The sequence below is a fragment of the Culex quinquefasciatus genome, chromosome 2, assembly GCF_015732765.1.
Source record: "Culex quinquefasciatus strain JHB chromosome 2, VPISU_Cqui_1.0_pri_paternal, whole genome shotgun sequence".
Lineage (NCBI taxonomy): Eukaryota > Metazoa > Arthropoda > Insecta > Diptera > Culicidae > Culex > Culex quinquefasciatus.
Window position 1 is genome coordinate 205,479,915 of NC_051862.1, and position 12,239 is coordinate 205,492,153.

Genomic DNA, 12,239 nt, shown 5'->3' on the forward strand with positions numbered 1-12,239 from the left:
TTTAAACAATTTTAATCAATTTTAAACAATTTTAAAGAATTTTAAACAATTTTAAACAATTTTTATCAATTTCAAACAATTTAAACCAATTTTGAACAATTTTAAACAATTTCAAACAATTTAAACCAATTTTAAACAATTTTAAACAATTTTAAACAATTTTAAACAATTTTAAACAATTTTAAACAATTTTAAACAATTTTAAACAATTTTAAACAATTTTAAACAATTTTAAACAATTTTAAACAATTTTAAACAATTTTAATTAATTTCAACAATTTTTAAACAATTTTAAACAATTTTAAACAATTTTAAACAATTTTAAACAATTTTAAACAATTTTAAACAATTTTAAACAATTTTAAACAATTTTAAACAATTGTAAAAAATTTTAAACAATTTTAAACAATTTTAAACAATTTTAAACAATTTTAAACAATTTTAAACAATTTTAACCAATTTTAAACAATTTTAAACACTTTTAAACAATTTTAAACAATTTTAAAAAAATTTAAAAAAATTTAAACAATTTTAAACAATTTTAAACAATTTTAAACAATTTTAAACAATTTTAAACAATTTTAAACAATTTTAAACAATTTTGAACAATCTTAAACAATTTTCAACAATTTTAAACAATTTTAAACAATTTTAAACAATTTTAAACAATTTTAAACAATTTTAAACAATTTTAAACAATTTTAAACAATATTATACAATTTTAAACAATTTTAAACAATTTTAAACAATTTGAAACAATTTTAAACAATTTTAAACAATTTTTAACAATTTTAAACAATTTTAAACAATTTTAAACAATTTTAAACAATTTTAAACAATTTTAAACAATTTTAAACAATTTAAACAATTTTAAACAATTTTGAACAATTTTAAACAATTTTAAACAATTTTAAACAATTTTAAACAATTTTAAACAATTTTAAACAATTTTAAACAATTTTAAACAATTTTAAACAATTTTAAACAATTTTAAACAATTTTAAACAATTTTAAACAATTTTAAACAATTTTGATCAATTTTAAACAATTTAAGTAATTTTAAACAATTTTAAATAATTTTAAACAATTTTACAAAAAATTAAAATTGTTAGCAATTTTAAACATGTTTAAACAAATTTCAAATTTTCGATGTCTACTATCGCTAAAGTTTTTTTTCGCTAAAATTTTTGTTTTCGTCAAATTTTACATTTTTTGAAAACTTTTATTGCAAAACAATTGAACTAGTGTAAAATACATTTTAAAACACTTTTTCCATGCAAATGTTGAAACTATGGCATGTTATTTTAATATTTATATTTTTTTTTATTTTTTTGCACCCCCCCCCCCCTCGACTCCGGCCAGAGCCGATGGACAAAAACTTTTAAAAATATTTGCATCGGCCTTAGTTTAACAGAATTCAAAAGAATTTAAAAGAATAAAAAAATATTAAAAAAAAACAAATAAATTTTGAAGCTTTTTGCAAAAATAAATTTTACTGATTGAAAATTATTTGAAAAATTTGAAGCATAAAAAAAATAAAAAAAAAATAAAAAAAAAATAAAAAAAAGAATTTAAAAGAATTGCAAAGTATTCACAAAAATTTAGAAGAATTTAAAGGAATTAAAAAGAATCTTAAAGAATTTAAAAGAATTTAAAAGAATTTAAAAGAATTTTAAAGAATTTCAAAGAATTTAAAAGAATTTAAATGAATTTAAAAGAATTTAAAAGAATGAAAATGAATTTAAATGAATTTTAAAGAATTTAAAAGAATTTAAAAGAATTTAAAAGAATTAAAAAAAAATAGAATTTAGAAGAATTTAAAAGAATTTAAAAGAATTCAAAAGAATTTTAAAGAATTTAAAATAATTAAAAAGAATTGAAACGAATTTAAAACAATTCAACATAATGAAAGCTCCAACATTTGGTTTTGTGCTTTAAACTCAATCCAACATTTCAAAAGAAACATAAAGTATACAATTTCACTGAGTTATTCATCCATATCAAATACCACCCGTGACTCATTCATAACGCTGACGCTATGTTGGTGAACACTTGTGAAACGAAACCCGCGCGACACAAACATCACTTCAATCCCACAATTTCAGCTGATTCCAAGGTCAAACCACATCCAAACGTTGATCGCGGCGCCAAGTTCACTTTCATGCACACATACACACAAACTTCGCTCTATCGCGCGCTCGCGCCCGCGGATGAATGAAGCAATTATCCAACACATGTTCGCAACCATGACTCCGGGTACCGAAGACACTCTTGAACATGTATAATTATCGCGTCGGTCAGTCTGCGTTGGCGTCGCGACGTCTTCACCACTCTGGAAGCTTATTTTGCGCAGTCGTTCAGTTCCAGTTCTCTCATCGTTTTCAGTTGAGTGAGGTGTGATATCTGCGGTTGTTGACCTACATTTGTCCGAAATGTTGCGAAGTTTAGTTGCGTACAAGCCCGGTTGTTCTGTGGCGTTCGCTGGACCGGCTGCCGTTCGTTGGCGTAGCGTCCAGGCGCAGCCGGCATCCGATGTCGATCCGGAGTGGGCCAACGCCCTGCCGTACGAGAAGATCCCACAGCCTGGAGTGCTGAAGATGCTCAGGGGATTCGCACCCGGAGGTGAGATGGTCTTCATTTTTTCGGGGTAATAAACAGGTCTTGGGGCAAAATCTCACCACTACTACCGAAGTAGCTTGAGCCGCTGTGCGACTGCGTGTGACCTTGATCGTATACGACGTGCCGGTGAAGATCAGCTGTGTGGATGAGGAATGAATGAATGAAGTAAACGTACGAAAGTTCATCGTTGATTGATGATCTTGCAGGTCGCTACTACGATGTCAACATTATGGAGCTTCATCGGCGTTTTCGCGCGGACTACGGAAACTTGGTGATCTTTCCGGGGGCTTTCGGACGGAAGGATACGGTGGTAAGTTACAGTCCGGATGACTACCAGAAGCTGTTCCGGAGCGAGGGGCCGTGGCCGAATCGAAGGGGGCTGGACACCTTTATGCACTACAGGAACGAGGTTCGGCCGGATGTGTTCAAGGGGATGGGAGGGCTGGTGAACGAGCAGGGGGAAAACTGGCATCACTTCCGGACGATCGTGAACCCGGTGATGTTGCAGCCGAAGACGGTTCGGCTGTACGTGGACAAGCTGGATGAGGTTTCCAGGGATTTCATGGGAATGTAAGAAGGTTGGTTGGTGATAGTACAGCATATCTCATGAAATGTCTTTTAGAATTCGTAACTTGCGTGATGACAAGAACGAACTGCCAGGTGATTTCAACCAGTGGTTGAACCGTTGGGCTCTTGAGATGATCGGAGTGCTGGCTTTGGACACGAGGTTTGGGGTTTTGGAGAAGGATATATCCCAAGATTCCAGCGATATGATCAAGTACGTACGAGAGGTGTTCGAGCTGACCTATCAGCTGGACGTGTTGCCATCAGTCTGGAAGTACTACAAGACTCCAGCGTTTAAGCGACTGATGAACGTTCTGGATGAACTAACCAGGTAGGAGTAAAGATGCAGCTATAAAACAACACGATCATCTCCACTTTTCACAGAATCATCATGTCCAAGGTGGACGAAGCCATAGTCCGGATGGAGAAGAATCCCTCAGCGTCCAGCGACAACCAGAGTGTTTTGGAGAAACTCCTCAAAGTTGATCGCCACGTTGCGGTCGTAATGGCACTGGATATGCTGCTAGCCGGAGTGGATACCACCGCTTCCGGAACCATCGGAATCCTGTACTGCTTGGCCAAAAATCCGGACAAGCAGGCCAAACTTCGGGAAGAACTTCGCACAGTCTTGCCGAACAAAGACTCCCCGTTGACGCCGGATAACATGCGGAACCTTCCGTATCTTCGAGCTTGCATCAAGGAATCTCTGCGAATGTATCCGCCAACGGCCGGGAACATCCGTGCAGCTGGAAAGGATCTGGTTCTTCAGGGATATCAGATTCCCAAGGGGGTAAGCCAAGTTTGTCCTCCAAACTAGTTCAAGATATCAAGGAATGCTTTAACACACAGACTGACGTAGCCATGGCCTCCGTCATCATGTACACCGAAGATCAGCACTTCGCCCGCGGGTCGGAATTCCTGCCAGAGCGCTGGCTCAAGGAAACTTCCGGTTGTCCCAGCGGAAAGGACGCGCATCCGTTTCTGTTCCTGCCGTTCGGTTTCGGGCCACGGACCTGCATCGGGCGGCGGCTGGCCATGATGGAGATGGAGATGGTCGTGGCGCGGGTTACACGCCAATTCGAGTACCGCTGGAACTATGACGAGCTGAAGATTCTGACGGCACTGGTGAACATTCCGTCGAACGAGCTGCGGTTCGAGATGGTGGAGGTCGATAGTTAGGGTTGGAAATAAACGTTATCTTGTTGCAAGTCATCGCCTAATCGAGTTGTTGAAGATTTCCCTATACTCACACTCATGCTCTCAGAAATGAACCTTCTGATTCATGAACAACTACAACGTAGTAACGTGTTGAATTACTGCAATTTTCAATCGTCTCAGAGCAGATGCACTCAGTGATTGTCGAGAACTGGAAGCAATGCTACGTATAATTAGAGGTCGAACATCAAGCTACTCTGTAGCGCTTCGAAATCTTTCAACGAAGCTGACTCCGGGTGATGCAGTGGATCCAGCTTGGGCTTCGGCTATGCCGTACAACAAGATCCCGGGGCCAAGTGTCACGATGATGCTGAGCGGGATTCTGTTCCAAGGTCAAACCAAGGATCTCTCAATCATGGACATGCATCGGATCATGCGGGATAGCTACGGTGATTTGGTACGTGTTCCGGGAGTGCTCGGACGCAAGGACACGCTGATGAGCTTCAGTCCGGATGATTACGAGAAGCTGTTCCGGACCGAGGGACAGTGGCCGAATCGGAGGGGGGATGGACACTTTTGTGTACTATCGGAACAAGGTTCGGCCGGATGTGTTCAAGGGAATGGGAGGGCTGGTAAACGAGCAGGGGGGAAAGCTGGCAACGCTTCCGGACGATCGTGAATCCGGTAATGATGCAGCCGAAGACGATCCGGCTGTACGTGGACAAGCTGGACGAAGTTGCGCGGGAGTTTATGGAAGTTATCCATAACCTTCGCGACGAGAAGAACGAGATGCCGGGTGACTTTCATCACTGGTTGAACCGTTGGGCACTGGAGACGATTGGAGTGTTGGCATTGGATACCCGGTTCGGGTGTCTTGAGAAAGAGTTGTCAAACGATTCTCGTGATATCATCAAGGTCTGAAAGACATTACTTGAAATTTCCCTTTTGAAACTGATTATTTTTGCAGTATATTCGGGAAGTATTCCAGCTAACCTGGAAGCTGGATGTTCTACCTTCAATATGGAAGTTCTACAAAACGTCAACATTCAATAAGTTAATGGCTTTACTTGATGAACTGACGAGGTCAGTCGAGCGTTCATCAATACCTATCATGAACCTAACCCTCCTCTAATCTCTCAGAATCGTTATGTCCAAGGTAGATGAAGCGATCATTCGAATGGAGAACAATCCCACGCAGTCAAGTAACAGTCAGAGCGTACTCGAGAAGCTGTTGAAGGTTGATCGTCACGTAGCGGTTGTGATGGCTTTCGACATGCTCATGGCTGGGGTTGATACGGTACTTGTGATCTGGAGTACGTTGAACCTCATATTTGACAGTTGAAATTACAGACCACTTCCGCTACCACCAGCATTCTGTACTGCCTGGCGAAGAACCCGGACAAACAGGCCAAGCTTCGCGACGAGCTTCGAACCATCCTGCCGAAGCAGGACTCTCCGTTGACTCCGCAGAACATGCGTAATCTACCGTACCTTCGAGCTTGCATAAAAGAGGGACTTCGACTGTACTCTCCAATCGCTGGTAATATCCGTGCCGCTGGAAAGGATCTTGTTCTTCAGGGCTACCAAGTGCCCAAGGGTGTAAGTTTGAGTCCGTCTAGACTATAGGTTATACCTTCAAGATCTTTTTTCAAAATAGACCGACGTCGCCCTAGCGTCGATCATCATGTACCACGAGGACAAGCACTTTCCACGCGGGGGCGAGTTCCTGCCGGAACGCTGGCTCAAAGACGAGCCGGAATCGACGGGCTGTCCCAGCGCGAAGCAAACGCATCCGTTTCTGTTTCTACCTTTCGGGTTTGGCCCGCGGGCCTGCATCGGTCTTCGGATGGCCAACCTGGAGATGGAGCTGCTGGTGGCGAGGATTACGCGACGGTTTGAGTACCGGTGGAACTACGAAGAGTTGAAGCTGGTCAGCTCGCTGGTTAATATTCCGGAGAATGAGTTGAGATTTGAAATGGTCGAGGTGGATGAATAAATTCTGATGAACTCTTACTGAATATTACACTGTGAGAGTGAACAGCTATAGAGTTATCTACGTGCGCATGTATTGCGTGTACGTACACGAAAAAGATTGAGGTTAAATTTTGTACCCGCCAGCAAAACAAATGAGGTGCTAGTGTGCGTGAGCTTGGGCTTAGATAACTCCATTCTTAGTTGAGAACATCCCACATTCATTCGCGGGAAACTACAACTACTAACGCAGAGCGGGGATCATTATCTCATTCACTGCACTGTTTGAGCATCGCGACGCTCGAGTGTTTAGTTGGTGCCAACTCTCACATCTGGTCTCACTTTCTAGCTGCTAGTATACTTTAGTAGGTCGCTAGTATTTGAGGTGTGATTAGACGTTGTATAAAGTGGTTGCACTTGTTAGTTGCTGGAAATGCTACGCAGTATTATTTTTAAACCAAAGTCTTCATCATTTTTTGCGGCAAAGATTCGCTTTCAAAGTGTCCAGGCGCGACCTCAGCAAGTGGCCTCCGATGGCGTTGATCCCGAATGGCCCCACGCGCTGCCGTACGAGAAGATTCCTCGGCTGGGTTGGCTAACTATGCTCAGAGGATTCGCTCCCGGAGGTAAATGACCTTGAGCGTTTCGAGAAGAAGACTGCGCTGACGGGATTACTGGTTACAGGTCGATATCACAACCTGCCCATTCTGGACGCGCATCGGCGCTTCCGGGAGGACTTTGGTGATCTGTTGGTGATTCCGGGTATTTTGGGTCGGAAAGATACGGTGGTTAGCTACAGTCCGGATGACTACGAGAAGCTGTTCCGTACCGAGGGACATTGGCCTAATCGGAGGGGACTGGATACCTTCGTGCACTATCGGAAGCATGTTCGACCGGATGTGTTCAAGGGACTTGGAGGGTTGGTGAACGAGCAGGGGGAAAGCTGGCAACAGTTTCGGACGATCGTGAATCCGGTGATGCTGCAGCCGAAGACGATTCGTCTGTACGTGGACAAGTTGGATGAGGTTGCGCGGGAGTTCATGGGAGTGTAAGGATTTGTAAGTGGTATGATTAATCGTAATGAGCGATAATTCATTTTAGAATTCGAGACATTCGTGATGAGAAGAATGAACTGCCGGCTGATTTTAATCAGTGGTTGAACCGATGGGCACTTGAAACGATGGGAGTGTTGGCTCTGGACACCAGACTTGGAGTGCTTGATAAGGAGATGTCAACGGAAATCAGTAACATCGTGAAGTACAACCGAGAAGTTCTGGAGCTAATGTATCAGCTGGATATTCTACCGTCGATTTGGAAGTTTTACAAAACAAAATCATTCAAGCGGCTCATGACCCTGTTAGATGAAGTTACGCGAATTGTAATGGCCAAGGTGAACGAAGCCGTCGTTCGGCTGGAGAAAAATCCGAACACAAACAACGACAACCAGAGCGTTCTGGAGAAGCTTCTGAAGATCGATCGCAACGTGGCGATCGTAATGGCGCTGGATATGCTGCTAGCTGGAGTCGATACGACCTCTGCCGGATCCAGCGGCATTCTGTACTGCTTGGCCAAAAATCCAGAGAAGCAGGCGAGGTTGCGGGAAGAGCTGAGGACTATTCTTCCGCATAAGAACTCACCGCTGACGCCGGAAAACATGCGCAATCTTCCGTATCTTCGAGCTTGCATTAAGGAAGGTCTACGGCTGTACACTCCAACGGCCGGGAATATCCGAGCAGCTGGCAAGGACATCGTACTGCAAGGTTACCGGATTCCCAAGGGGGTGAGTGCACGTTAATACTGAAAATCTTTTAGAATTCACATATTTCTTCCAGACGGACGTCGCCATGACCTCGATCATCCTGTACCAAGACGACCAGTACTTCCCACGTGGCAAGGAGTTCCTCCCGGAACGGTGGCTCAAGGAACCCTCTTCGGGTTGTCCCAGCGGCAAGGACACCCATCGTTTCCTGTTTCTGCCGTTCGGATTTGGCCCGCGGGCCTGCATCGGACTTCGGATGGCCAACCTGGAGCTGGAGATGATCGTGGCGCGGGTCGTCCGTCAATACGAGGTTCGCTGGAACTACGACGATTTCCGTTTGGTCAGCAACCTGATCAACGCTCCGGCGAACGAACTTCGCTACCAGATGGTCGAAGTGGACCACTAGTAAAACATTTGTTCAAACGCCACCTCATTATCTTATCAAAGTCGTGTGATACCATCCCTGATAAGATTACCATCGCGGGGAACCTGCTAACGATGGTTCGGCACGCGATTGCCTGGCCAAATTTGGAGCAAACACAACATTTGCATGATTGTGGGGGAATTATTGACTCAGTCCACCCGAAAACAAACCTTTTCGGATGATTTACAACCGGACCAGATTTATGGCTTTGGTGAATGATAGAAGACTACAGTCAATTTATTAAATTACATCACGGCACACATTTTAATGGTAATCGCGGCGGGCTACCAAACAAAACCGTTGAGCAAAACGGTTTGATTGATTTTTTAAAAGGTTGGGTTATTTTTTGTTCGGGGGATGGCTTTGACTCTGCCGCGCTCGGAAGGGTCGTTAAATCGCAATGGGTCTAACACGCGATTTTTTCGGTCACCAGCGGCTGCTCGTTTGGGTTGAAGTTTTATGGGTTTACCCCTCATTCCGACTGCTCTAATTTGATTTATGGCAAACGAAAGGATGGATTGATTTAAATATCACAATTGGTTGTTGAATTAGTGAACTAGATCTATTTGTTCGACTTGATTTCATCAAGTTCTTGAAGTTACTACAAAGATAATCATAATCATAAATGTTGATTAATTTAGTATTTCAACTAATTTTAAAAATTGATTTAATGAATCTTATTCCTAGGAGACACAATTATTGAGAATACTTATTTGAAAAATTTGGATCAACCAGCACATTATTTTATGGCCTGTAGATTGATCATTCTGAATGATGATTCTGAAATTCATTAGAAAATTTGTAAATTATGATGAGGACAAAAGAATAAAAAATCATTTACACTGGCGATTGTCCACGCTCCACACAAAATAGTCCACGAATGGGGGTTTAGATTTCCAAGAAAGTGGCCACGTGGTTTATAGATCTCCAGAAAAAATATTCACCAGATATTGCTTGTTTGGTAAAGGTTTAGTGGGTCCACCTTCGGACCCGTTTGTAACAATTTTATAGTAAATTACTACTTTAAACCAATGGCTTAAACGATTAATTCATCAATCAAACTTGCCTCACCACTGACAAACTCCGAAATGACTGCCAAGGTCTTCTAACGGCTTATCGTTCATTTCGTCGGATCGCGTATACAAATCGCTAAGTCTGAGGCAACACCAGCAACGACTGTCGAAATCTTTATCTTACACATGCGCACACAGTCGCATTGAGCTGGTCAGTTGCGCGTTGAACTGTTCATTCGCGTTGAACGACTTCAGTTCCATTCTTCACTGGGTAAAGAAGACGTGCTGTGAGATTTACTTCCGAAATGTTGCGAAAACTTGAATTTAGTTGCTTAAAAGTGTACTCAAGCCCACTAACGGTAAGGCTTCGAAGAGTTCAGACAGCGGCTGCGGAACCTAGCGCAGATCCGGAATGGGCCAATGCGCTGCCGTATGAGCGGATCCCGCGCCCAAGTGTGCTGAAAATGCTGCGGGGCTTTGCGCCTGGAGGTCGCTACCATGACGTCACGATGCTGGACATTCATCGGCGTATGCGCGAAGACTACGGCGATCTGTTGGTGATGCCGGGGGTGTTTGGACGGAACGATTTCGTGCTAACGTACAACACGGATGATTTTGTGAAGCTGTTCAGGAATGAGGGACCGTGGCCGCATCGGAGGGGGATTGATACGTTTGACTATTATCGAAAGAATGTGCGGCCGGAAGTGTTCAGGGGTTGGGGAGGGTTGCTCTCGGAGCAGGGCGAGAACTGGCAGCAGTTCCGTACGATTGTTAATCCGGTGATGATGCAGCCCAAGACGATTCGGCTGTACGTGGACAAGCTGGATGAGATCGCAAGGGAGTTCATGGGAGTGTACGAGGGGTAGATTTATGTTGTTTTGTATAGTGCTTGTAATGGTACCTCTTGCAGAATTGGTGAACTGCGCGATGAGAAGAATGAACTTCCAGGTGACTTCAATCAGTGGTTGAACCGATGGGCACTGGAATCGATTGGAGTGCTGGCTTTGGATACGAGACTGGGAGCATTGCAGAAGGATCTCTCAGCTGATACAAGCAGCATGGTGACGGTAGGTATAATGGTCGACATGTGAGAACATTAGCTAATTACTCTATGATAACAGTACATCCGGGAGATGTTCGAACTGACCTACCAACTGGACATTCTACCTTCAATCTGGAAGTACTACAAAACACCAGCGTTTAAGCGTCTGATGACAATCTTCGACGAACTGACCAGGATCATCATGTCCCACGTTGACGCGGCTGTAGTCCGACTGGAGAAGAATCCAACTCTGTCTAGTGAGCAGCAAAGCGTCCTTGAGAAACTGCTGAAAGTTGATCGTAACGTCGCACTCGTAATGGTATTCGATATGTTGCTGGCTGGCGTCGATACAACCTCCTCAGGATCAACTGGCGTTTTGTACTGCTTGGCGAAAAACCCAGAGAAACAAGCAAGGTTGCGAGAAGAGCTGAGGTCCATTCTTCCGAAGAAAGACTCCCTTTGACGCCGGATAACATGAAGAATCTACCGTATTTGAAAGCTTGCATCAAGGAAGGTCTTCGGCTGTATCCTCCGGCTGTTGGTAATCTGCGGGCAGCTGGGAAAGATCTCGTTCTTCAGGGTTATCGGGTTCCTAAGGGGTGCGTTCACGACTTATATCTTCCTTAAAATCTATACTAAGAAGTTTACTTTTCCAGACCGACGTCGGTATGGCATCGGTAGTCCTCTACCAAGAAGATCAGCACTTTGCCCGCGGCAAGGGTTCCTCCCGGAGCGGTGGCTCAAGGACACCGAAGGTTGTCCCAGCGGCAAAACTGCGAATCCGTTCCTCTTCCTCCCATTTGGATTTGGACCTCGGATGTGCATCGGACGCCGGATGGCCATGATGGAGATGGAGATGATTGTGGCGAGTTACGCGCCAATTTGAGTACCGCTGGAACTATGGCGAGCTGCACATCTTGAGCGCGTTGGTCAACATTCCGAAGAACGAGCTGCGCTTCCAGATGACCGAAGTTGATAGTTAGACACGACCAACAGCTGTTTATCACCTCATAAGACCTGAGGTGGCGCACCCCAGCGCAAATGATGTTATAAAATGTAGCTAATAATGAGGTGCATTTAAGTTCCATAATTATTTAATTACAGCCAAAGCAACGTCGAGCAGCACGTGAAGAGTACTGCAACTGCAGCACTCTCTGTTCAGCAGGGAGCTACCGGAGGCCGTGTAATTACCTTTGCCATCGTGGTCGTCGTGCCCTACGGGGAGTTGCTCACTGCTGGGAGGATCTCTATCAGGCGTGAGGGATCTCCGGTTTCTGCAATAAACACGTTGCGCGCTGACTAGCATAACAATTTATTTAATTAAATTACGCTGAGAAATTCTCTACCTAAGGTTTGTCGTCTTATTTTTGAAAATAAAAGGTAATAAATTAGAAGTTATTTGATCGAATTGTTATTTTTGTAATTGTAATTTGTTGTTTTATTGGTTACGATAGCCTGTTAGTATAAACTGTGCTCCAGGTCAAGAATTTAAACATAACGAAAAATTAGTGCGGTGCCTGTGGGGACGCGCAGTCCTGCTTTAACGTGTTATTTTCCGTCTCTTTTGTGTCGCTGTGATTAGTGCGCTGACCACGGGGACGCGCTGTCTTGTTTTAGCATGCTCATTTTCATTTCTTTTGTGTCGCTGTTTGTGTAATTGGGTGCGTGGTTATTATATATAGGTGAAGGGAT

General features: G+C 43.0%; 3 protein-coding genes and 1 pseudogene across 3 annotated transcripts; all 4 read left to right on the forward strand.

Annotated features, from left to right (window-relative positions):
* Positions 1-2,285: 2,285 nt before the first annotated feature.
* On the forward strand, positions 2,286-4,391 carry LOC6043095 (probable cytochrome P450 12a5, mitochondrial). The gene is made up of 5 exons (XM_001855553.2): positions 2,286-2,622; positions 2,826-3,189; positions 3,242-3,514; positions 3,568-3,973; positions 4,033-4,391. Exons 1-5 carry the CDS (start codon positions 2,433-2,435, stop codon positions 4,360-4,362), a joined length of 1,563 nt encoding a protein of 520 aa, XP_001855599.1. The 5' UTR covers positions 2,286-2,432; the 3' UTR covers positions 4,363-4,391.
* Positions 4,392-4,479: 88 nt separating this feature from the next.
* On the forward strand, positions 4,480-6,361 carry LOC6043094 (annotated as a pseudogene).
* Positions 6,362-6,650: 289 nt separating this feature from the next.
* Positions 6,651-8,496, forward strand: LOC6043093 (probable cytochrome P450 12a4, mitochondrial). Its single transcript, XM_001855544.2, has 4 exons — positions 6,651-6,935; positions 6,994-7,357; positions 7,411-8,089; positions 8,142-8,496. The coding sequence occupies exons 1-4, from the start codon at positions 6,743-6,745 to the stop codon at positions 8,472-8,474; spliced, it is 1,569 nt and encodes a 522-aa protein (XP_001855590.2). The 5' UTR covers positions 6,651-6,742; the 3' UTR covers positions 8,475-8,496.
* A 69-nt stretch (positions 8,497-8,565) lies between these two features.
* Positions 8,566-11,852, forward strand: LOC6043092 (probable cytochrome P450 12a5, mitochondrial). The gene is given in 7 exon segments (XM_038258492.1): positions 8,566-10,358; positions 10,416-10,572; positions 10,627-11,002; positions 11,005-11,150; positions 11,204-11,264; positions 11,267-11,411; positions 11,413-11,852. Coding segments are annotated over 7 exon segments (1,551 nt in total). The 5' UTR covers positions 8,566-9,810; the 3' UTR covers positions 11,531-11,852.
* The last annotated feature ends 387 nt before the right edge of the window (positions 11,853-12,239 follow it).